The 27,351-nt window shown below is 41.5% G+C and overlaps 1 protein-coding gene across 1 annotated transcript in view; it reads right to left on the reverse strand.

The window, feature by feature from the left end:
* TNFRSF21 (TNF receptor superfamily member 21) overlaps nucleotides 1–27,351 on the reverse strand; it is a 74,844-nt gene that overhangs the window by 43,074 nt on the left and 4,419 nt on the right. The window contains exons 2-3 of the mRNA XM_017847693.1: nucleotides 8,394–9,045; nucleotides 6,400–6,894 (exon numbers count right to left, since the gene is read on the reverse strand). Coding sequence (XP_017703182.1) covers nucleotides 6,400–6,894; nucleotides 8,394–9,045 — 1,147 coding nt within the window. The remainder of the gene's footprint in view (nucleotides 1–6,399; nucleotides 6,895–8,393; nucleotides 9,046–27,351) is intronic.

The raw sequence follows: 27,351 nt of genomic DNA on the forward strand, positions 1-27,351 counted from the left end.
TGAGCTCGAACTGTTGAAATTCGAGAAAGGCTCCAAGAATCGGACTGTTTATCCAAGCTGTGCAAACCAGCAGAAGGTGAAAGAGAAGAAGCTGCTAAAAGATGACCAGTCTATGGTGTAGACCAGATGCTGGTACACAACAGCCTGTAGGACAAACCACCTGTTCTTGCAAATAAAGCTTTGCTGGAACATAGCCACACCCATCATTTACATGGTGTCTCTGGCCACTTCATACTACTCACTTTCAAACAGAGTGGAGTAGTTGCAACCTGTAATCCTAAAAATCGCCTAGATTCTCTTAAAATACCTGGCAAAATACTTTGCTGACCTGTGGTATAGATAGCTTAGGGAAAATATTGTTTTGGACAGCATATATTTACATCCAAGTCTAAAGTCACTGAAGGTTAATCCATTTCCACACTAGTTAAACGTAAGCACCCAAGCGTTTACAAAGCTGCCTTGGCCTTTGAATTAGCAGGGTTCTCTCTCAGCATCACCCTGCTCTCCAGTGTCCATTGTCTGATGTGTTTCACTTTGAAATAAGCAAATCAGATAAGGGATGTCAGCAATCTTTTCCTAGTCAGTTTTTGCGTATTTTAAAGCAGTGCTGTTATGGAAGCCTCCTTTAGCTCTGAAAAATAATTCTTATCATCTATGGCAATTTAGTATAAAGAACCCACCTGAAGGTCTCTATGTTTAAATCCCTAACACCAACATCAGTATAAGTCAACAAGAAAACAATCAATGCAATGTCTTTAAAACAATCCGGCCTTAAAAAGTATATGTAGATTAGTTGGTTTATGGGTGCTTTACACCAGTGCTATCCAAGAGAACTTTGTATGATGATGGCAGTGTTCTCTATCTGTCCTATCCAATATGGTAACCACAAGCTATGTGTGGCTACTGAGTACTTAAGATGTGGCTGGTGCAACTGAGGAGCTGAATTTTTAACTTTAGTTAATTTTAGTTTTAAATTAAATAGCTCATGACGCTAGTGGTTACCATATGTGCCAGCTCAGCTCTGGACCACCCCTCCTCGAGCCCTGTTCCAGGCATAGGGAAACACACAGTAAGACCCAATGTCTTCTCTCTAAGAACTTAGAAGCTATGTGGGGAGACAAACCACATAGCCACAAAGAGTTAAACAGTGACAGATGGCGAGAGCTAAAGGAATGAAGAAATTGCATCTTAGAATCCAGTTCTACAGGATAAGACCTTTGCCCTTTTGCTGTAGTGGGTACAAAACAATCTGCTTGAGAAACAGTGCCTGCCCCGACTGATTTCATAATCCCTGTTGCAGCTGATTTAAAGGAGATGCTGCCTATCTACCGCATGTGCCTCATGTAACTAAGTGGAGAGGGATCACTGTCTCTAACAAATACTTACTGTAGTGTCTCCTCAAGGCAGAGCACTGAAGAATGTGCTAATCAGAAACTGAGCAGGTTTAAACTAGGTATATCCAATTCCTTTGTCTCTCACCTTTTTTCCCTCACTTTTCTTCACAGTCCGAAGGAAAAAGGAAATATGATCCAAGCCAGAAACTGCCGATGTTTTGTTCCTTTTGTCACTTTGCAGAGCTTCTTTGTCCATAAGTACTTTCAGGGCAATTCCTACTGCTCACCTGCTTTTCAAACTTCCCCTCTAAATTTCCAGGCCAACTCGTTGCTGAGAACAAGACTTCCTACTTTTTGCAAATAGTTAAGGAGGGAGGAAGAATGGGGAGGGAAGGGAGGAAGGAGAGGAAGAAAGAAGGAAAAGGGAAATAGTAACGGCACAAATTAAAAACAGCAATGAACGAACAGCAATTGGTTTCTGTTCTCAGCTATGCTGTTTATCACTTGGGACCGGAATACAGTTTTGTAGCCTCCATAGCTATAAGGAAATGAACAAAGTGTTTTCAGATCATTGGTGACTTTTCTCAGTGCCATGTATGGCCAATTGTATAGGGATTAAGTTCTACTATCTTTACTTTTGTTCTTTTGTGACAAAACAGATCAAATAAAAAAAATGTTTTCCATGTAACCTGGTGGTTAATGTGAATCCACATAAATCCTTAATTTTATTAAATTGAACTTTTGGACACTCCCCCACCATTTACCCCATTATGTTGAGGTTATACAACATAAAGAAATACATCTTTAAAAAATGATAAAATCATGACAAATTGAGTATTAACAATATTCTTATCTTGCTGACACTTCAACCTCTTAACTACAATTTTGTATATAAACATTCTGAAGTACTTCCAATTCCTGTTGCTGAAGTAGATATACTACATGAAACCACAGTCCAGTCCCCAAACACATACCAACATCTACCAAACATAAAATTGCTCTGACTTCAGAAAGGAAGAAAGCATACAAAATACCACAGCATCCTCATTTTTCCATCTCCTAGCCATGTGAGGCCTCATCTTATGTTTCCAATACTAGGACTCCATGAAAGTACGATTGTAGCTTTCTGGAGTTCAACTTTAAAAACTGTAAGTCCATGGTAGATGAAGATGGATGAGTAGAGCTGAATAATAAAAGAGGTTCTGTTCACAAGAAAGACAGAAACCAATGGCCTAGCTTCAGAGTTCGGAGGATCTATATGGCATCCAGGAGCGTGACTTGTTCTACTGAGGGTAGGCAGGGATAAGTGAGATTTTAGAAGACCTCTGATAGAAAACAACCCAAGGCTAAGCCATTTCCTTCCCACCTTATCCTCATGAACAATTCAGTGTGAAATAGACAAGGACCAGGAAAAGATCTTATTATACAGGATTATCTGCTGGCCAGAACTCAGTGCAATCAGACCAACAAAGCCCTGTTTCTAGAAGCCACTCCGAGCACCTGGAATGGCTTTACTAAACAGAACCTCTCTTTGTAATAGGATTTTACCCAGTTGCATGTTTGAGACTAGCAATTTGGAAAGAAAAGACTTTCCTTAGAAAAATACCTTAAATATAAATATCCCAATGCAAAAATCTGAGGAACAAGCCTAAACTATTGGAAGAGATAGTTATGCCTCAATGAAACTACTGTAATTTAGTTTGAAAAGCACATTGCTGAGGTACTGCTTTCACAGAAGGGTAGGAGCGGGCTTTGTTTGATTTGGCACTTCCATTATTTTTACAAAGTAGGATATTGTTTTAAGGACACAGGCATAGTAGTTTATAAGGTTAGCATGGTCATAAGAACGTCTAAGATTATTATATTAAATTGCTTTCTGCTGCTGGACCAGTTTTTACTCTACCACTTGCTGTGTTCTCAAGAATTTTAAAAACCAGACTGCAAAAGAGAGTTTTAAAATGTAGCTGATCATAATCTAATCTATAAAAGCAACTACTAAAGGAATGGAGTTGCTTTTGTAATAAAGTGAATAATGAGAGGACAGTTCCAGATATTTAATTATCTACCAGGATGTTCACATTGTTTTCTACTAATTGGGTAAATCTGCAACAGAACAAATATCCTGACTAGCCACTTACAGGGCAGTTTAATGCAATTCTGATCCTAGACTGGATCCTACGTTAGAGAAAAAAAAAGTATATTATCTACCAAGGGCCTTATTGCGTCAACATACAATATTGGCAAATGAAAGGCAAAGTATTGTAACCCTGCTAAATTTATTAAGGTTGAAAACTGTAGTATGTTTTCTGCAGAGAATAGTCTTATTGTCGGGAAATACATGCTAAAGTATCAGGGGATAAAAGGCCATAAAATAATTAAGAAACAATATTTTTCCCATGTATGTATGTGTATATATGCACATAATTATGTATTATATATTACATGTTATATAATGTATAATAAGCTATTCTATAATACATATTTTATAATGTAAAATCTATGTGTGAATTTTTTTTTTTTTTTTGAGATGAAGTCTCACTCTGTGGCCCAGCTGGAGTGCATGGCGTGATCTTGGCTCACTGCAACCTCTGCCTCCCAGGTTTAAGTGATTCTCCTGCCCCAGCCTCCTGAAGAGCTGGGACTATAGGCGTGTGCCACCACACCTGGCTAATCATTGTATTTTTAATAGATACGGAGTTTCGCCATGCTGGCCAGGCTAGTCTCAAACTCCTGACCTCAGATGATCTGCATGCCTCAGCCTCCCAAAGGGCTGGGATTACAGGCATGAGCCACCGCACCTGGCCCTATAGGTGTATTTTTTATGTAGAGAGAGCAAACAATAAAGCAAAAGAGCAACATGTTAATAATAGGTAAACGTTGGCACAGGTAAATAGGTATTCTTTGTACTATTGTTGCAACTTTTCAAAAGTTTGGAAATATGTACAAATAAAATATTTTTTTTTTTTTAATTAAAAGAAGGGGCAATTGAAGCTTTCCCCAGACAGGCTTCCAGTAAATAGTTGTCTTATTCAAGTTTATGCAGGATTAGACTGCTAAGACCCAACTAGGATGTTTGCTTCTGTCCGACTTTCACTTGACTTTTGACCATTTACATCATAGGTGTCCAATGTTTTGGCTTCCCTGAGCCATACTGGAAGAAGAATCGTCTTGGGCCACATAAAATACACCAACAATAACTGATAAGCTTTTTAAAAAAAAATGCTGGGGGAGGTGGCTCATGACTATAATCCCAGCACTTTGGGAGGCCGAGGCAGGCGGATCACCTGAGGTTGGGAGTTCAAGACCAGCCTGACCAACACGGAGAAACCCCATCTCTACTAAAAATACAAAATTAGCTGGGCATGGTAGCACATGCCTGTCATCCCAGCTACTCGGGAGGCTGAGACAGGAGAATTGCTTGAACCTGGGAGGCGGAGGTTGCAGTGAGCCGAGATCGTGCCATTGCACTCTAGCCTGGGCAACAAGAGCTAAATTCTGTCAAAAAACAAAACAAACAAACAAAAAAACCCTCATAATGATTTCAGAAAGTTTATGAATTTGTGTCGGGCCGCATTCAAAGCTAAAGCTTAAAGCTGTCCTGGGTCAGGGGTTGGACAAACTTGATTTGCACAAATCAACAAGGGGAAGCAAAATGAGTTGCAAGACTTTAACTTTTCCTAAATTTTTCATTATAGAAGTAGCATGTACTTAGTACAGACAACTTGGGGAAAGTACAGAAAACTAATAAAGAAAAAAGAAACCCACACATAAATCCCACCATACTGGGGGGGAAGAAAATGTCACTTTGCCATATTTCCATTCAGTCTTATTTTCAAGTTTTATGAGAGTTGGGATTATATTCTATAAAGTATGCAGTTTGGTGTTTGTTTTTTCCCTTTAACCTAGTATAAACACTTTCCTGGCTAAAATCAAAAACTTCATAAAATCTTGAATGTCAACATAATATTCCATTCTATGAATACACCATAATTCATTTAGTTATTTCCCTAAAATTGTCCTTCTGTTGTTTTCAATTTCTATGAGATATGATGTTGGTTTAAAAGTTTAAGATCTTTGTGCTTGTAACTTTGTTTCAATATTTCTGATTATACCTTTATGATAGAGTCACAAGAATGGAATTGCCATGCCAAATGGTATCAATATTTGTAAGACTACAAAAGCCAAACTGCTTTTAGAAAAGTAGATACACCCCTTTCTCTTTGAGGGGAGAGGACACACCTGAATGGGGTTATCAAAACTGGGCTGAAGTTTCATTTAGGATTTAAAGAAAGGGAAGTTACTGCACAGTCTGAAAACTGCAGTCTTCAGATCAAACTGAGCTCTGGGACAAGTTCTGTAAGCTATTTTTTTGCCCTCAAAAGAGGAAAGGCCAAAATATTCCAGCCTGTATGCAACACATGCTGACTACCAGGAAAGTAATACTGAGCCTCAGATGATGACCGACCTATTATGCTTCTGGGGTCTACAATCCAAAAGACCATCCTACCCTCCTGACAGACATGGGATCCTAAAAAGTTAAGTGAAGAAAATATACATGTGAGGAAATTGTTAGGAATCTAAAAGCAAGGTTCTGATTGAAGAAGGCAAACTTATGACAAGTTGGGTTTTGTCCCCTTCACTTGCTTCACAGCCTAATCATATAGAAAAAGCAAGTGCTCCAACAGTCAGGAGTCTCGTCCCATCTGTCCTCAGAAACAACTAGCCTCTTGTTTGGATCAATGTTGCCAAAACTCTCTGAACTCAGATTCCTCATTTGTTAAATGACAAGGTCAAACAAAGTCCCTAGGGGTCACTCACGTCTCTGATTCTGCAACATTCTTCTGTTTTAAAGGTACCAGGGGAAAAGGAGGAAGAGAGATTATTCTCTCTGAATGTATTACTTCTAATAAGACAATCTCTTTTTCTATAACACGACTAGATCAAGTAGTGTTTGGTCTACAAAAGAGATTCCACAAACTATGCATTCCCATTCCTTCAGAAAACAGGGACTAGGGAAAAAGCAGCAGAGAGATCTGTGAGCAAGGAGAAAAGACAGAAGGCTCACCATGACCATTGCAGTAGTAGATCCATTTCTCCCGGTTCTGGGTTGGAGTCATGGATTTCTTCAGCCCTGCCTTTTCCACAATGGCACTGGGATCCTGCCGGGGCCCCTTTTTCAGAGTCCTCGAGCTTTTCCGGATACTGCACACCACAATCACCACAAGCACCATCAGCAGGAAAAGCACAATCATCCAGGGCAAATGCTCATTGATGTCAAAATGCTTGTGTAGGTTCTGTCTAGGATGTCCCCTCTTGGGGCCCTTGATGGGCGTGCTGGACTTCTCGCCCCCAGTGGCCTCCATGGATGGCAGCAGCTTCAGGATGTGTCTATGGTGGGGGCCTTGCTGGTGGTTGACTACCTGAAGGTTTGGGAGGGTCTTGTTCACGTCTTCCTTCCCCCTTGCTGAGCTTGTGTTGTCAGGGACTGTCCCTTCCTGGATGCTACTCAGTACCTTTGGTCTAACAGAGGCAGAAGAGTTGGATTCTGTTGAGTTCATGCCTAGAAAAAAGAGTAAGGAGGGGGGAAGAGCTTTTCCATATTTGGGGATCTATACATTCCCTCCTTTCCCAGGTCATCTCCAAGCTAGGCCAGATAATCAAAGATGAGATGACCTTTGGGGCTTAAGAATAAATTATGTTGCACATTTTCGTAAAGACCCTATGTGGAAGGCAAAAATGGAACTGAACCACTGAACTCACTTTCTTACTCCAAAACCAAGGGCATCTTTAAGGATCCAACAGCTGAGCTTGACAACAGCTTCTCCTGTACTTCATATACTGAGCAGGCACATACGTGTGCAGAGATCTAATCAGTTCTTATTTTCAGTTTTCAGAGAACCAGTTCAAATTTAATTCTTTTGTCCATCTTCCTTCTCCCATCTTTTGACTATTTTATGATGCAGTGGTAAAACTGAGAATATGACTAAGATAAAGAAAAGAAATCAAATGCAAATTTGACTAGTGAAAGACTTGGCGGGACAGGTCAGTGATTAAGAGCATCTGTTATCAAGAGATTAAACAAGATTTGGGCTGGCAGCTTAGCGGACTTCTCTCAGAGAAGTCTCCACAAGTAATCTTCATTAAGAGGTATGAGAGATGGAAATTTTGAGTCCCTAGAGACAGGACTTGGCCTAAGAAAAGCTGGAGTGGCCATCTGAGCTCTTGGAGGCTGTTTCTTCATTTCAATTGGCAGTTGCAAGATGGCTGTCTCCACGGGGTTATCATGAAGGCTCAATGTAATCATGCATGAGAGGACACTAGGAGGAACAACTCAAGTGGGTCATCATCTCATGAAAATTACATTCAATCAAAAAGAATTTGAAAATAAAGGATAAATTTTATATTCTGCTAGAGGTTCTGATGGAAAACTTGAATAATTGATACAAGGAGTAAAGTTAAAATCATTGGGAAAAAAATGGTTATTATTTTCCAGACATGAGTGCTAGTTACCTTCAATCTGATACAAATTTGCCTATTTCCTGATGCTCCTAACTTTCCTACCCATTCTTTGCCCCACCTGGATTCAAAATTCGTCCCTCGCTTCCAGATGTAATGATATTTTCTCCCTTTCTCCCTCTTTCTCTGCTCCTGCCTGTGTCTGCCTGGGACTGACTCCATGTTGGAAAACTTTTAATCTGGAAGGAACCTGAAACATCTAAATCATTCATTTGTTTGACAAGTTTGAAACCGAGGCCTGAAGAGGTTAAGTGACTTACATAAGGTCACACGCTGTCCTTATTTCTCTTGGTTCATATTTTATAGCTTGATGTGACCTAGTTTTAGATATTTGATCTCCCCTAATAGAAAATTCTGAGTCTACATGTTTCTAATAAGTCCAAAGAAGCCAGATTTAATTAGCCACCATTTGAAGGCCTCTTCTCCAAGGGGTGACTTTGGAATACACAAAGTGGAGAAAACATCTTTGGTATAAGCCCACTCTTGGTACCGCCACTGGGCTCAAAGCCTTCCTCAAATAAATAATTCATGAGGTTAAGTTACCTTTGGGAATATAAGTGGAGGAAGGGACTTCATGGGAATCCATGTGCTCTGGGCGTGAAAAGATGGCTGTGCCAGGGGAAGGTGAGGTGGAGCTGGAGAAGGACGGAAGTGTGCCACAGACGTTGTCTGCCTCCTTGGTCCCCGGCTTGATCACCACCAGGTTCTGACTCAGACAGTCTGTGTATGCTTTGCATTTCATCACACTAGAAGGCACATCTGAGAAGGTACCCCGAGCACACTGCTTACACCGCACATCCTCAGTCTCTGTCCCTTTCTTCCGCACGCCCCAACCCACAGGACACACCGTATGGGGGGCACAGGTTGCGTTAGACTGGAACATGCCAGGTGGGCAAGTGCATTCTCGGTCAGTCAAGGCAGCACAAGGTAATTTCTCAATCATTGGCCATGGGCATGGCTGACTACAGTCATGGCATTTCTCTATGCCATTCTCATGCCTGGTAAAAGTCCCCACAGGGCAACTGCTGCAGACGCGCAGGCTTGTGTTGGTACAATGCTCAGAGACATAGGTTCCTGCTGGACACTTGTCACAGGTTAGCACCTGGCCAGTGGCACGGTCAACATGGCGGTATGTGCCAATGAGATTCGAGGCCTTCTGTTCTGGCTGAGCTGTGGTGGTGCTAAGGAATCCAAGCTGAAAGAAACAGAAGGGGAGGGAAAGGAACAAAAACCAAGAAGATGTTACATAGGAGCAGAGGAGAAAAAGGGTCAACAATTCCAGCACCACCATCATCATTCCTGTTAAAGATCCGACCAGGACTGCATCCTTTTGATAGCGTGCTGCAACACAGTGGAACCACAGAAACGAAGAAGTGGATCCCATCCTACAGCTTGATCTACTTGCTGTGACGCTTTGGTTTCATTGCCTGACCTTTGCCTCAGCTTCCCTTTTTACCATTTGTAAAATGAAACTGACAATGCATCTCAAATTGATTATAAAAATCAGTTGAGAATATGGATGTGAAAACACTTCGTAGCTGAGATTTAAAATGTTATATACGGCTGGGCGCAGTGGCTCACACCTGTAATCCCAGCATTTTCGAAGGCCAAGGCACGCAGATCACCTGAGGTCACGAGTTCAAGACCAGCCTGGCTGACATGGTGAAACCCTGTCTCTACTAAAAATACGAAATTAACCAGGCATGGTGGCACATGCCTGTAATCCCAGCTGCTCGGGAGGCTGAGGCATGAGAATCGCTTGAACCCGGGAGGCGGAGGTTGCAATGAGCCGAGATCGCACCATTGCACTCCAGCCTGGGTGACAAGAGACTCTGTCTCAAAAAAAAAAAAAAAAAAAAAAAAAAAGTTATATACTAGACAAAATCCAAATGCAATAGGAAAATAACTTGCTAAATAGTTATCTTCCTTTCTCCAACCCCAATGTTAAGCTGTCATTTCATGGTGGGAGGACAAGGCAGCTGAGAACCAGGAAGGCATGCATTCAAGCTGCCACTTCCACAGCACCAGATTGCCTGCTTGGCATTACCTGACAGTCACGGCATGATTTTTTCAGACGGTTTGCCTCCGTGAAGCTAAACTTTTATTTACTTGTCAAAACAGAGGCGGGCCTTTGGCATTTTTGTGATGTGCTTTAAACAACAGAGTTGATGCTTTTAGATTCACATTCACACCCTGTTTGTTCAGCCTTTGAAGACCATAGCTACGAAAGCATGGGCCTGCAGCCACCCAGGAGAGGAAGCACAAAGCTAGACCCAGCAAGAGGGAGTCAACAGGCATTTAGGGGAAAGGAAATTATATTTGTGGGACTAAATCCTGAGGTCCTTCTGAGAAGACAGTGGGGGAGAATAAGAATATTAAGAGGAAGTTTTTCTGCATTAATCAATATTGAGAAGTTCCAACAGTTTTCACTATCCTTTATGAAATGCACAAAGTTTATGTGTCAGGGCAATAATGGCTGCCTCAAACTACCAGCTACCCAGCAAGGCAAATTCCCTCTAAATTGGCTGCTATAGCAGTGACTAAGAGAATAAATCAAACATTTTTTTCATAGTGATCAGTTTCTGTCTTTTTAGCACCTTGACACTTAATTCAAGGTTCAATTCTCTCCCACCCCAAAATTTAACTATTTGAATCAAAAGTATTTCCCTGAGGTCCCTTTCCCCTATCCCAGAGCTACCCATCTAGTTAAATGATAATATTGAAAACTAATTTTCAGCTTATGATGGTATATTCATTTTTTCTATCAAGACCCTCCCCTCCGCCAAAAAAAAAAAAAGGACAGTTGTTGATTCTCTTGTGAAGAAGCTTAACCTCATCTTAGAGCCTGGAAAAAACCTCCTGCTTGATGATAAAATCTGTAATGTCTTCCCTTTTCCCTTCTGACTTTGCCCTTTGTTTTCTTGTTCCTTCTATTTGCAAAATAAGCCCCAGTCACCTTTTTCCGAGCACAGCAGATGCACCGGATAAAAGGAACCATCCTGTGGAGCCCAAGTTACATTTGTCAAGAATACCAGCCGGGCACAGTGGCTCACGCTTGTAATCCCAGCACTTTGGGAGGCCAAGGTGGGTAGATCATTTGAGGTCAGGAGTTCGAGACCAGCCTGATCAACATAGTGAAACCCTGTCTCTACTAAAAATGCAAAAATTCGCCAGATGTGGTGGCATTTTTCCTGTAATCCCAGCTACTCAGGAGGCTGAGGACGGATAATTGCTTGAGCCTGGGAGGCAGAGGTTGCAGTGAGCCGAGACCGCCACATTACTCCACCCTGAGCGACAGACTCAGACTCCGTCTCAAAAAAAAAAAAAAGAAGAAGAAGAAAAGAAAAGAATACCAACGACGGGATTAGACCCTATCTCCCCACTAAAGACCCAACCCAAGAGGTTGCAAAAGTGGCTCTGCTCTGTACTTCCTGGCGTGTCTACATTCAAAAGCAGTTTTGGATAGCTGCGGTGTTCTGAAAGTTTGAAAGCTGTATTAGAAACCCAAATAGCAGCTTATTATGCTTCAATTAATGAAAGAAGAGAACTGAACCCAAGATCTGGGCAGGGAGTGGTGGTCGACGATGAATATCACTCTGATGTGTTGTGTGATCTAAGTCAGCCTCCCTACCTGTGTGGGAGGATGGACGGTCAGACACACCCACACACCCTCACCAGGTTGGCTCTGCAGAACGAGCACAGGAGGTCATGAATAGCAAGCAGGTGTGGATTTGGGTATGGAGCTGGGGTAGGCTTCCTACAGCTCTCTATATTTCCCCCCAGATAGGCACTTCTAAATCTAAAGTAAGGAACCCTGATTACTGAGTTACCAAAGAGGGTTTCCCAGCTGTACATAAAACCCACCTCCCAACGCCACAGCCTCCACACTCTCTCAGACTTTAAGTGGATTTTAGAGTTCTTTGTTCATTTGGAATAATAGATCAAGTTTCTAATTAAAGCAAAACTCGGCCCTGTTTAAACTGTATCATACTGGGTAACCCACTTTACACAATGTGTCTCTAAAAAAGAACCTTTAAATTACCTCACACAACAAGAGACAATTCCAGTTCCCACAAGCAGAGCCAACAAACAATGATCCTTCTGCAGTCGTGTGCGGGCTGAACACTAGAAATGAGATATGGCAAAAACTAGACACTATGAATTCATTGGACAAATGCTTACTGAAGATCTAATAGGTGTGTGCAAGACACCATGCCATGGCCTGAGAATAGAACCTTGAGAACTCTTGGCCGGGCGCGGTGGCTCAAGCCTGTAATCCCAGCACTTTGGGAGGCCGAGACGGGCGGATCACGAGGTCAGGAGTTCGAGATCATCCTGGCTAACACGGTGAAACCCCGTCTCTACTAAAAAATACAAAAAGCTAGCCGGGCGAGGTGGCTGGCGCCTGTAGTCCCAGCTACTCGGGAGGCTGAGGCAGGAGAATGGCGTAAACCCGGGAGGCGGAGCTTGCAGTGAGCTGAGATCCGGCCACTGCACTCCAGCCTGGGTGACAGAGCGAGACTCCGTCTCAAAAAAAAAAAAAGAACCTTGAGAACTCTATTCCAGCCCTTATGAAGTTTACATTCTAGGTTGGAATGAATAGAAAAAGAATATACTCAATTCTCAACTCCTGACCTCAAGAAAAAGTAATTACTCAATTAGAATTGAGATCACTGCTGAGAGAGAGAAATATAGAATCCTATGACAGGGAATTTAACAGGTGCTTCCCAGCTCAGGGAAGTTAGAGAAACATTTTGATATAGCTTTTAAGGATGGAGAGGCAGAAATTAACTCCAGGTAAGAAGTAGTGAAAGGGGGTTAGACAGAGAGAACACCAGAGCAAAAGTGTGAAGCAGAAGGAAGCTCAGTACAGGAACTAAAAAGCTCATGGCTCTATCTCAAGATGCAACAGAGGGGCCACAGTTACATCTGAAGAGCCTCCACATGCTGATCTTAATTCAAAATGCAATGAGAAGTCATTAAATGTTTACATGATAGGTGGGGGGAGGAGGCATATAATTGCACCTGTGAATAAAAAAGCTATCTGCTTCAGAGCAGAGGGTGAAAGGGGTATATGGGAGAGTAGACGAGAAAACCCAGTTAGAGGGTGAAAACCAACATGAAAGGTGGTAGTGACTCAGACTAGGGTGGTGGATGTGGAAATGGAGAGAAGGTGACAGATTTGAGGGCTCAGGTTAGTTGAAGTTGGTGAACCATTACTTATGGAAGGGGAAAGAGGAAGAAATCAGTGGTTTTCAAATAGGACTTAAGAGAGCACTGGACAGAACACAGCTCTCAGGATGCCCCTTAGACCAGGGAGGAGGAGAGGTAAGCTCCAAGCCCCCCATCTCTGTCTAAACCAAGCATCTCCACTTTACCAATTTGCTAATACGGCTTTCCAAGTAAGAATTCATTTGCAGGGGGTTTATTCCTAAAACAAGTCTGAAAATCACTGAACTAGAGGGACCTTGAAGGCCTCTTCCAATTCTGAAGTAAGCAGTTAACCCAATCTGTGCTACAAAGCTGGAGGGACCATTCCACGGACTCTTTTGCCTGAGTGAAACCCTGCTGAGAGGAAGTCTTGGCAATATCCCTTTCTCTTTTTAGAGACTCAGATGGCACCTGAGAAAAGCCATTTTCCTAAGGCCTTTTAGTCAACTCATGATCTAAAACTGGGCTTTTCCCACTAGCCTGGTGGCAACCCTCTGATTTCTAAGAAAATTAAAACACTGCAGAAATTATTCCCAATGATGATCTGGGAGTGAAGCAATGGGAAATGGGGATGAGGTGGACCCCATTCAAAAGTGGAATTTAAGAATGTTTTCCGTATAACACGACAACAAGTTGAGATGCCACCCAAAGCTAATGCTAGGAAAACACCTGAATTAGGGGACGCAGTCATTGAAAAGTACAAGAGAGTGGGAGCCAAAAGATCTGAGGCTGAGTCCTACCTGGTCAAGATCCTTAATTCCTTCATTTGTACAGAGTTGGATAAACTAGATCAGAGGCTCACCAAAGCCTCAGGTCTCAAGGCAGCATCAAAATTACCTGGGAAGCTTTTTTAAAAAAATCACATCCCAGCCCCATCATCTGAGATCACTGTGGGTCTGCAATGGGGCCAGGAATTTATTTGGTTTTAGCTTTGGTTCATTTTCTTTTTAAGCTTTCCAAGTGATTCTGATGCCCATCCAAGTTGTGGACACCCTGAACTAAGGGCTCTAATCTCTGGTTCTGAGACACATTTTGGAGACAGCCCAATCGCACTCTCCGCACCACTCTCTCTCAGCCTCTTAACCAATCTGGCACTTTTAATTGTTTTAATATTGCCCTGTATTAATATTTTTATGATGAAAATAAACATTCATGTAATAATTCTAACAATTAGGAACTATAAAGTAAAACATTTAAGTCTCTGCTCAAATCCACTCATTTCCAGAGAGACTCACTGTTAATTTTGGTGCACATCTTTCCAGACCCTTTTCTGAGCATTGATACATAATACATACGTACATGCATGCATACCTTAAATTGGCTGTTCCCATTGATTTTTGTTTTGTTTTGTCTTACATATCCAAGGGGACTGTCGATACATAGTGTTCTGTGGTTTGCTTTTGTTCATCTTCTAACACTGCATCACTAAAATTTGCAAGTTGGACTAGGTTGTATTCACCTCTAACCCTCTAAGTGTTTACAATTATTTCTGTCAAGTTCCACCTTCCCTGTAAAGCCTTTAAAATTATTCCTAGACACCCAGATTCCAAGCAGATGAGTGAACTCTTCATCACATTTCCTGTTTCTGTTCATCATATTGGTGCCTAATTATAGATTGTCTTGTTATGTTTGCTGATGGCCACTTAAGTGTATATAGTTATCTTCCTATAATGATTACAAGCAGCTCAAGGCCAGGGATGACCACATAGATTGCATTTCCTCCCTTGCACAACTACCTCAATAATGAAGATCACGGGAATAAGAAGCAAAGCGTTCTCCAAGCCAGGGGTCAGCAAACTAAATCCCACAGGCCAATTGTTCTTATAAACACGTTTATTGGAATTCAGCCATTTATGTAGGTATTGACTATGGCTGCTTTCATGCTACAGTGGCAGAGTTGAATAGTTCCAAAAGATACCTTATGTCCTACAAACTTAAAATATTATCCAGCCCTTTACAGAATACACCATATATACTATATGCTGGATAATATACTATCCAGCCCTTTATAGAGAAAGTCTGTCAACACCTGCACAGGGCAGTCAAAAGAAATGTCAAAAAATACAGAGAGCAGAAGCTCACTCACAGGAATCATCAGACCTCTGAGAGTTTAGCAATGAGTACTGAGATCTTGGCTTCCTTTCTTGACACCCACTCCAACTCACACACCAAATCTCATCCTTTCATCCCCTGCTTAAAACTCTCAATCACTTCCCACATGACTTAGGATGAAAGGCAAAGTCTTTAACAAAGATAGGACTTTCTCTGGAATGCCACCCCTGACCACCTCTCCACTAATAAAAACAAGTTTCACAAGATCCCCTTATTCCCATTTTTTCCCCCAGTATGGCTACCACAATTTTGTACTTACCCATTCTTCTGTTTAGCATGTCTTCCCCTATGGATCACAAACTCCATCGGGACAAGGATCAAGTGTATTTCATTTACTGGTGCTATCCATGCCATCAAGGACCCGACTCATGGTAACATCTGACAAGTGTTAGTTGAATAAATGAATGAATGGACTTACAGACCATAAATAATTAGAACCAGCATATTAGAAGTGGTGGTAGAGGAGGTTGCTAAAGATGAGTGCAGGTTTTTTTAGTTGTTGTTGTTGTTGTTGTTGTTGTTGTTTTGAGACAGAGTCTTGCTCTGTCGCCAGGCTGTCTGCAACCTCCGCCTCCTGGGTTCAAGCTATTCCCCTGCCTCAAACTCCCAAGTAGCTGGGACTCCAGGCGCCCACCACCACGCCGAGCTAATTTTTTGTATTTTAGTAGAGATGGGGTTTCCCCATGTTGGCTAGGATGGTCTCCATCTCCTGACCTCGTGATCCGCCTGCCTCGGCCTCCCAAAGTGCTGGGATTACAGGCGTGAGCCAACATGCCCGGCCGAGTGCAGGTTTAAAAGCAAGCAGCAGAAAACCCAAAGCCTCCACAATGTAGCCACAATAACTCAAGAGATAAAGCAGTCTGGCCTTATACCCTTCAGTACAAGGACAGATACTTCATTTCATCTCCAAAGACCCTGAGGACATCACTCTGTTTTAACAGAACGACAAATGGCTTACGGGAATTATACTCTGCAGGGTACTTAAGGTGACAAGCAAATGTATCAAAGAGTTAAAACATTCCCTCCTCATTTCTTTCTTTTTTTTTGAGGGGGGCCAGGGGGTCTCACTATGTTGCTCAGGCTGATCTCAAACTCCTGGCTTCAAGCATTCCTGCCACCTCAGTCCCCAAAAGTGCTGGAATTATAGGCATGAGCCACTGGACACAGCCTCCCCTCTTATTTCTTCACAAAAGGTGATACTAACTTGGTGATTAGAATTATAAACAGCATAATAAGATTATCCTCTGGAAGTTATCTATGCTCTATCCTAGTTTAAACTTTAGTTATTTGGAAAATTTCATTTATCCAAGACATTTATTTCACCAACAATGGATACATGAGGTAAATATCAGTGTGCCATTCCAAACTGTACAGGATTTATGAGCACTATAAAATGCCTACTGAATGATTGATTAAAAAGTAAACTCAGAACAACACAAATTTCAAAAAAGGGAGGAGGTAGCTCTAAATAACCAACTGTAAAGACTCTCTGGGTCTCAGCATTCACCCTGGTAAGCCACATCACACGTCTCCTGTTGTCACTTCTATTCTAGGACACAGAGATGGGCCTGACTAAGGACAGGAAGCACCCAGATCTGCAAAGACATGTCAGAATGTTGATGCCTATTTATTCTTTAACAATTCTTACTCCATGACCTCATCCTTCAAACAAACAAAAGATTCCTCACAGCTGATGGTTACAATATATTTTTGTCATTCTTGTTCCCTATCAAACTCTAATAATTTTTAGTGGAAAATGAGCAAAGTCAAGGCAGCGATACACTTTTTTTCTATTCATAAAGGACAGGCAGAGAGACTGCCTATGAGTTTGTTGTAGAATTTTTTTAATGCTGCATAAAACTAATATTTTGAAGAGGAAACCTGTTACCGTAGAGATGATAATGCAACCAAGTTATTCCTGAGATGGTGAATCTAAAACACGATAACAGATGATCAAAAGGCAAAAGCCAGGCAGAGCTAGACCTTTCAGAATTTCTGATCATTTTATTTTGAGCATCACATTAAATGTGTAATATCAAGACACTGGCTGCTTAGAATTCTGTAGATTTGAAGTGGGGGAAAAGGAACGCTCAAAGAGGAAGGCTTCAAGGACAGAGCTTCCACAAATCCCAGACAGAACTGTTCCCAGTTATGTTATATACATTTGTCAACTCTTGCATTTGCTACTATCCTCTCTGATTTAAAAAAAAAAAAAAGTCTTCTGTTGCTAAGACAAAAGCGGGGACCGTTTTTAAAGCTGGCGAATATAGAGGATGCCAAGGCTAGAATGTGCTGACTGCAGGACTGGAAGGAGGCAAGCTCAGGGGACACTGGAAAAAGGAAAAGCCATGCGAGACTTAACCCAGGTGCTGTTTTCCCTGGAACCTGCAATGCAGGAGAGTGTACACTCAGCAGCACTCAGTCCTGGGGCCACAGAACCTCATCTCCTTCCGTGTCCTTAGAAATAACTATTTCTAAGACTTCTGCATACATGAAGAAGCCAAGAGTAGGCTACCCATTTATTTAGTTACTAAGTAGTAAATGAATTGGCATTCCATGCAAGACAGGAGGAAAGATGCAGAAGGAATGTTACTCTGTGCTCACTAAGGATTTAAAGAAAAGCATATGAACCAAGGCAAAACCAATGACTCCAGCCAGTGCAGCAACTCCAGTATAAAAGCACACATAAACAAAATCTATTAATATTTTAGCCTATAGCGTGCTGAGCAGCCCAGATCTACCAGGTACTAGCTAGGTGTGATAGTGTGATCTAATAACTATATATTTGGTCTCTGTCCCTGGTTTCTGGTGCACAACTCCTAAAACCTTAAAATCTCCAGTCATAATAGTGTCTTTTGTATGCTAATGAGATGATTGGTGGCTGGGGGCTGCTAAGTAGCTTCAGGATAGGGGCTGGTCATAAGAAAGACCAAGGTATGATTGAAGGGTTGGGACTTTCAACTCCACCTCCAACCTCCGGGAAGGGGAGAAGGACTGAAGGTTGAGCTGATCACCAAAGGCTAGTGATATAATCAATCATGTCTAAGTAATGAAGTCTCCATAAAAGCCCAAAAGGACTGGGGTTTGGAGAGCTTCTGAACAGCTGAACACCTGGAGATTCCTGGAGGATGGCGCACCCAGAGAGGGCATGAAAGCTCCATGCCCCTTCCCACACACCTTGTCCTATGCATTTCCTCCATCTGGCTGTTCATTTGTATCCTTTATTATATCCTTTATTAAGAAACTGGAGTTGGGCGTGGTGGTACATGCCTGTGGTCCCAGCTACTCAGGAGGCTGAGGAAGTAAAGTGTTTCCCTGAGTTCTGTGAGCCGCTCTAGCACATTAATCAAACCTGAGGAAGGGTTTGTGGGAACCTTGATCTACAGCTGGTCAGGCCAAAGCACAGGCAAAATAATCTGCGGCTTGTGCTTGACATCAGATGTTGGGGGCAGTCCCCTGGGACTGAGTCTTTAAACTGTGGGATCCGACCCTACCTCCAGGTAGACAGGTCAGAACTCAATTGAATTAGAGGGCACTCAATTGGTGTCTGCTGGAGAATTTGGTGTCAAAGGTGTTGTATTTAGCCTTGTGTGCGAGTAGAAAAACATGTTGGATTTTTTTTTATCCTTAATTCTGGGTGGCCTTGGCAAATGACTCACTTCTGTGTCTCTGCTTCCTCATTAGTATAAAGGAGTTAATTAGCAATACCTACTCTTCAAAGACTGTTTTGAGAATTGTTAATACAGATAAAGCAGGCAAAACGTGTCTGACACATAGTAAGCATTCCATAAATGTTATTTTAATTATCAATCCCGCCAACTTAACGATGTACTATATTTTAACAATCTTTTAGTTTTTTACTTTTATTTTTCAAATTTTCTAACCAGTGATGGAAAATCCTTTCTCTTTTTACTTTTTTTTTTTTTTTTTTTAAGTTTTTTGAGACGGAGTCTCGCTGTGTCACCCAGGCTGGATTGCAATGGCACGATCTGGGCTCACTGCAACTTCTCCCTCCTGGGATCACGCAATTTTCCTGCCTCAGCCTCCCCAGTAGCTGGGATTACAGGCGTGTGCCACCATGCCCAGCTAATGTTTGCATTTTTAGTAGAGATGGGACTTCACCATATTGACCAGGCTGGTCTTGAACTCCTGACCTCAAGTGATCCGCCTGCCTCGGTCTCCCAAAGTGCTGGATCACAGATGTAAGCCACTGCACCTGGCCAAGACAATCTTTTAAAACACCCCAATTAAAATGTAAGTATTCAATTCCTAAGAAGTGTATCAAAGACTTCAGATTTTTAAAAGCTATAATCCTGAAACAAACTATCCCGGACTAAGAGCAAGTAACAAAACAAAAAATACAGTCTGCACAGCAAAGAGTTAAAAGAGAAACATGGGTCCACTAGCATTTTCAAAACATTTACAATAAAAACTTGGTATACAGCAAATGAGAAAACACAAGAGAGCAGAAAGGATTTACTGTTAATAAGTACTTTAGATAACTGGAGAAGAATTTAAGTAAGCATTTCCCACAGTGAGTTTCCCTGATCTAGTCCCATGCGATATTAATGATTCTATGGTCTTAAAAAAGAGTGAGCATGGGAGGGCAAGGGGAGAGGATCGCTTTAACCCAGGAGCTTGAGACCAGTCTGGCAACACAGGGAGACCCCCGTCACTACAAAAAATTAAAAAAAAAAAAAAAAAGCCAGGTATGGTGGTGTTCCAGCTACTCAGGAAGCTGAGTGAGGTAGGAGGATCACTCGAGCCCAGGAGGTTGAGGCTACAGTGAGCTGTGATCACACCACTGAACTCCAGCCTGGGTGACAGAGCAAGACCCTGTCCCAAATTAAAATAAATAAATAAAAATTGTAAAAGAGTGAGTAAGCTCCAGTACCTGCCTGTTTCTGCTCACAATCTAAGATTGGTTTTTACATTTTAAATAGTGTTTTAAAAATCCAACAAATAATCATATTTTGTGACATATAACAATGATATGACAATCAAATTGTAATGTCCACAAATAAAACTTTATTGGAACACAGCCACACCCAATCTCTTAGGTATTGCCTAGGGCTGCTCTCACCATTCAAACACAGAATTAAGTAGTTAGAGCAGAAATCACATGGCCCATAAAGCTGCAAATATATACTATCTGGTCCTTCACAGACAAAGTTTACCAGCCCCTGGCCTAAAACTTTAGAAAGTGCTCCTGATTAGAGCCTTCTCTCAGAAAGGCACAATTAATATTAACCTATTGTCGGCGCCAGCAGGCCCTGCAGGAGAGCTGCCAGAAATGGTGACTTAGTTGAACCTAGCACTCCCTAAACATAGTTGACCATAAAACCCTTTCCTCATGCAATGAGTATTACTGTCTTGCAGAACATACTAATGTAGTTCTTACCACAAATATGACACTAAAGTCCAAAAAGTCAACAAACCCAACATTTAAAACATCACATAGAAAATTCAAAGTTATCAGAATAGTTCATTGCACCTGCAAAGAGATCAATTTCTGTTAAAATGAACAGCACCAATAAAATGAAAATATTCTCAGACGCAAAGTATTTTCAGACACAAACAAAGAAAAAGGTTTAAAAATATAAGTCTCAGCTGGGTGTGGTGGCTCACACCTGTAATCCCAGCACTTTGGGAGGCTGAGGCAGGAGGATCACTTGAGGTCAGGAGTTTGAGACCAGCCAACATGGCCAACATGGTGAAACTCCGCCTCTACCAAAAATACAAAAATTAGTCAGGCAGGGTGGTGCACGCTGTAATCTCAGCTACTCAGGAGGCTGAGGCAGGAAAATCGCTTGAACCCGGGAGGAAAAGGTTGCAGTGAGCCGAGATCGTGCCACCTTCACTCCAGCCTGGGGGACAGAATAAGACTCTATCTCAAAATAAAACATAAATCTCAATTTTATGTTATTAAATATAAGAATATTAAAAGTAGAATGTAAAAATATGACATACACTGCTAATAAAAGCTTATAAAACTAAAAATGTATATAAAGAATTCATGCAAATGTGGCTAACATAACTCCTACTCAATCGTTACAACAGAGGGCTACATGAGTACATAATTACAAAGGTGATCATCCTATGGATAAATGTCTGATATCCCTAGGAGCTATTGAAATTCAAATTTGCACAACCAAGGACCCTCATATATCTATAATTAAAGCAGTGTAAATAAATTATAGTTATAAACTCCAATACTGGCAGTCTTGTGGGCTAGAAAGCACATTTATAGGTGGCTGGTGGCATTCTAAATTAATTCAGTTCTTCTGGACTACAGTCTGGCAATGTGCAGCAAAAGCCATAAAGCTATTCATTCATTTCCTTTGACCCAGCAATTCCACTTTGAGGAACACAGCTTGGGGAAAACCCAAAAAGGAAAAAGAGCCATTGGTTTATACAGAGACAACTTCATTAGTGCTGCTTGTAGTGGAAGACCAAAGAGACAGCAAGCCAAGCATCCAACAACCGTAGAATGGCTCAACACAGTGCCAACTGGAGGGGATAGAGCTATTAAAAAGTGGCAGCCATAAAGGCTTGAAATGAGTGAATCACAGGCACCTCAAACTTTTTCAATATGCATCCAAACTTAAGGCCTCTCAGTTTCACCCACTGCTCCCCAAGCCTTCCCTTTCAAAGTAATCAGACCACCATAGACTGCTCAATGTGGGAACCTAGGAATCAGCCTTGATCACTGCTTTGTTTCAATATCACCTGCTCCTTCCTATCTCGCCATCAGCAAATCTCTCCAAAATTTCTATCTAGTAATCCCCATCTTCATTGTCACTGGCCCAGCACCATCGTCTCTGCCCTGAATTACTGTAAAAGGTGCTAACTGGCCTCCAGCTTCTATGCTCCCCTTCTCTAATTCATTCTCCACAGAGCTGCCAGTGAGTTTTTTTTTTTTTAATTGCATTCAAGTCATATTATTACCCTGCTTCCCACTGCACTCTGTGTGATGTCCTGATCCCTTAAAGGATCTTGTATGATTTTGCCTCTGCCTGCCTTTTCAAGCTCGATCCATTGTCCCCATTCACTGAGCACCAACCACCATAATCTTCTTTCTATTCTCTGGACATGTAGGCTCTTTCCTCCCTCTGGGCCATCCCACATACCGTCCTTCCTCCTGGCATATTCTTCCTTCTGTTCTTTAAATGGCTTGTTCTTATTAAGCATCACCACTTTTATGGCATCCAAGAAAGAAAGCCCATGAATAGCCAGCCTTTCACTATCATATACCCAAAGTCTAGCAATGCCTGACATTTAATAGATGCCCCATAAATTTTATTAAATGGATAACATATAAATATATCTCTCTAAGATAACAGAAAATATCTACACTAAGAAAAGCAGAACACAAGCAGGTACGTACACATTAGTTTTAACTATACATAAATACTGTAAACAAAGGGAATTGAATTGAAATGACACATAAAGAGAATTCTACACCCAGTAGGTTCTTCTAGTCTGCCAACTTACATAAGTTTAAATTGTTCTTTCTTAATAAGTCAACTATTCTTCAGTTGTAGTTCAAAGGACTGAGATGTAACTCTAGCTCCAACTAACCTCTAAATTGTCTAGAATGAATGAACAGTTAGTTTAAATCAAGATCCTTCTGAAAATCATTAATCATTTATTGCTTAACTGCTATGTGTCAGGACATTGAGCCAGAAACACAAAGATGAAGAGCATATTATCTTTGAGAAGCTGAAAAACAGTATTAGCCCTGAGCTTTTCAAATGAGGAAACACACACAAACCTTGTCTATTTTGTTATTTTTCCTTGACCAGGTCAGCAAGGTTTAAACCCAAGAGGAGAGTGGAGTCATGGACTTCTACACATAAAGGAACAGCAAAGATTGAATCATGATATAGTTAGGATGTACGTCCTCTCCAAATCTCATGTTGACATGTGATCCCCAATGTTGGAGGGAGTGTTATGGCAGATGTTTGGGTCATGAGGTGGATCTGTCATGAATGGCTTAGCATTGTCCCATTGGTGATAACTGAGTTCTTTTAATTCCTACCAGACCTGGTTGTTTAAAGAGCCTAGCACTTCCTTCCCTCTCTTCTGCTCCCTCTCTCACCATGTGACACACCAGCCACCCTTCCCTTCTGCCATGACTGAAAGCTTCCTGAGGTCTTACCAGAAGCCAACCAGATGCTAACTCCATGCTTCTTGTACAGCCTGCAGAACCATGAGTGAAATAAACTTCTTTTCTTTATAAATGACCCAGTCTTGTATATTCCTTTATAGCATCACAAAATAGATTAACAAAAATATCCAGCTAAATTATTCTGGGGACCTGTTACCATTCGTCTTGGAATCTCTTTCTTCCTTCCCAACACTCCCACCTCTCCTCATCCTGGGTAAGCTGACCTGGCCATATATAGGATGAAATCAAACAATGGTCTTGTCCCAAAGGTTATTTGGGAGACCAGAATTCCAACCTGTTTTCCAGGACAAATGATTAAATAATTTCCTCTCACCCTTTACCTTTTCCTAGTTTACTCAGTCTCTACAACCTACAAAGCGATATTTAAAAGCTTACTTAAGCGAGTGCTACCAGTCAGTATGATAAGCCACACACAAGCACATGACTTCTGATACCCCTCAAATCATGGAGTTAAACCGGTTTCTAAGAGACCTGAAATGAAAAGTGAAAAAAGGAAATACTAATAACAGATGGTACAAGCCCGTGCACTTATTCTATACAAATAACTAGGCTGACAGCAAAGAAAACCCTAAAAGGTCCTCAAGTTCTCAGGATAAGTGAGTTGAAACTACATTGCTAAGCAGAACCCATGTCACACCGTTACTCACTAAACAAATATTTTTCAAAATGACCCAAGTAGCAGGAAAGCAAAGCATTCATTCCCTATTTATAACATTTCAATTTACAGGAGTATCTTTCCATCTTAGCCATGGCACCATTGCCCGTCAGAGTCACACCACAGGAAAATGCTGGAAAAAGCTTACCAATGACTGCATACCCTCCCCTTTCAAACGTCGCTCTCACTTTATGACCAGCAGTTTTAGTTAAACTTCCAAGTACCATCATGGAGCAGAATTGCTCATTAAATTTCTGGAAAGAGAACGTTCAACTCTAGGGTAAAGTCATTCTCTTTACAGAAAACAAAATTCTGGTAAATTAAGGTGACCTCTCTCCTACCAACAACTTTCAGAAAAAGCAGTGTGCACAAAGCCACACTGACCTAGATTTAAATCCTCTCTCCTGCAGTTGCCAACTGCATGACCATAAGATTTTTCAAACTCCATTCGCTTATCTGTAAAATGGGGCTAATGCTACTACCTCATAGACTTGTCAGATGTATTGAGATCAGTTGTAGAAGGTATTCAACACAATGTCAAAGATAAGTACTCAATAAATAAGTGATAGCAATATCAATGATTAATATGAACACCCACTTGCTTATTCCTCCCCTCTGGGCTCTCAGAGCTGAAGCCCTATTGAATCCACAGCTGCTCTCATTTGATTCCAGGACTCATGGACTCACTCCTCTCCTCTCTCCTAAATCCATTAAGCTCATGCTCCTTTCCCCAAAACAGATAGATTTGCAAGGGAGCCAAGCAACAGAGCCACACAGCAGTATTGAGAGCAGCAGAACAAATAGAAAAGTATATAAAGATTAGATAATGAACCTTGCTATGACTTAGCTTACTAAGTGCCCCCCGTTACTTTTCTTGTTTTTATTTTTGTTTAGCACAAAGTCTTAGGTTTAATTTTTAAATATGAAGCCACAGGGCAATGTCCTGATCCCCACCCACACCCTGCTCAGCCCCACACCTGCCTGAGATCTCTCTGAGTGCAACTTTCCCACCACCGCACACATGTGTCATCTCGAAGCCAGGATACTGACAAGAAAATCTTCTGGTGGCTTTTAACACCTCTCAAGAACAGTGAGATTGCTATTGCCCACTGATCTCACTGGGATCACTATTGCTCACTATTGCTTTGAGTCAGCAGCCTAAATATCAGTGAACCCCACCTCTGGATAGCCCTCAGTCCTGCCTGTACTCACTGATATCTGCCAGGTTCCTCTCAGGTTATAAACTCTGCCCAAGCTCCTCCCCTCTTGGATTCAGGCTAGAAATGAAGGTGGTAAGAAAGCCAGGTGGCAGCGTACAAGCCAATTTAGGATTCCTATTTTATTTTTTGGTATTTGACAAACACAAACACTGGGGCAAGGCCAGTATTTATTCATGATCTTGCCCCATCCTGAATAATCAAAGCTCAGCAGCTGTTGCTGCTACAGCCACAAAACCCAGCCTTCTGCTAATGCTAAATGAGGATCCAACTTTGGGGACCAAATTGATTCCTATTATGGCTCCTATTGTCATTCTGTCAAACAGACACATCTTTGTCTAATGGTCCACACTGAGTCAGCTCCAAGTGATCACTGGACACAAGTCCAAAGTTCAGAGATAACCTGGGCTCTTGCTGTCACAGAAGAGAAGCACCTGAGTTTGCCAAGAAGTTGCTGATGACCTGGTATCACCGGAATTTGCCAGGCCTGCTTGGGGAAAGAAAGCCAACAGAATATTAGTGCTTACTGGAAAATAAGCATGAGGAAAAGTCACTCAATTCATACCAGCCCCTGAATACTAATGGTCTGATAATGCACCTGACCATTTTGTGTCACCAAAAACCAAACCAAAAAAAAAAAAATAGATGTTTATTTAAGGCAATTAGAGTTTACATGCTTTATGAAGGACCAGCTGAGCACAAAATTAATTTGTAAACTGTCTATGCAGCCTCCAAAGAGGCTTCACCTCTCATCTTCGTGTATACAGTTGCCTGAAAAGTTAAAGTGTGATGTCTCCACATTCTGGTCTACAATGCAGAGAGGACAAAGACCATCTGCCAGAGCCAGCCCAGAAGCTCACACCTATTTGTTCTGACCCAGTGAGAGCATACCTGGAGAAAAGGACTGTCTGCAAACTGCCCCAGAAAATACAGCACTGACTGTGCTTGCCATATCCTGCTTGATAAACTTTGTCAACATTTGGCCACACTAAAACACGTCAAGCAGGCATTAGGTGGATATATGCCTTTTCAAGTCTCCCTTTTTTTCCTTCCCAACTTAAGGTAGTCCTTAAATCCCATTTACAAGGAACTTTTTTTTATTGCTGATTTGATTTACTTGTGTAGTTTATTTACACTAGAGGTTTGTTTGTTTTGGACTGGACTTGAAGAAGATTCAAACACATGTCTTCAGAAACAGTTCAGATGAGAGAGCTCAACTCCGTTATACACATTTTGAATGTAATGATAACTCATGGGGTAGGTCAGGACTCCTGCATTCCAGCACAGGTTTTGAACTCCCCATTCCTCTGATTAGAAGTTGCTTTCTCCACCGAGGCTAACGTATGTCATTCTCAGATTTGAAAGTGGTTTTTTTTTCTCTGATTCTCCGACTAACAGCCAAAGTTACTTCAGGTATTTTGAAGATTTTAACATCAGTCATATTTTGTGTATTACGGTAAGTATAGTACCTTCATCCACTGATTCCATATGGGCGAGCAAAACCCAACCAGCACTGGTGATGGCCATGTTCATTTTATATACCATATAAATTGTACCTTCATGGCAAGATCCAAACCCCAGTTCATCCCTGGGTTCCCACTGCCCAGGATAGTGCCTCGCTTAGAAAGGGTGCTCCATGCAGGTTCATTTGTAAATATGAAAAATGAGTCACTTCCCCAAGAGAGTATTTTTTTTCTCTCAACCAAAAAATATAGGGTGTTAAATCAGTATTTTTTATGTTCCCTTGCAGCTTTCTCATTCTAGGATTGTAGAGCTAAGATACATAGGAGGGAGAAAATCTTTTGGATATAATATCAGCTCTAATTTAAAGTTCTGCTTGAATTGGCCACCAAGTCTTGACGTGATTCAGAACTTCAGCCCCCTCCAGACCACTCCACGCCTGCCCAAACAGTCAAAGTGAATTGCCAATGTGCCAGGTAATGTACTTTGATAAATGAAGATCAGGAGGTAGCACTAAGCTACATGTCTAGTTTCAGTAACAGAAAAACACTATTACTTGGCACTTTCTAGGCAAACACACAGCTGGACAGGCTATAACAGCAAATAGCCCTCTATCTGGAATTCATAATGCTTGCAAAAGAGTGTTTTCTTTTT

This window comes from Rhinopithecus bieti, unplaced genomic scaffold, assembly GCF_001698545.2.
Source record: "Rhinopithecus bieti isolate Rb0 unplaced genomic scaffold, ASM169854v2 scaffold_28517, whole genome shotgun sequence".
In the NCBI taxonomy this organism is placed as follows: domain Eukaryota; kingdom Metazoa; phylum Chordata; class Mammalia; order Primates; family Cercopithecidae; genus Rhinopithecus; species Rhinopithecus bieti.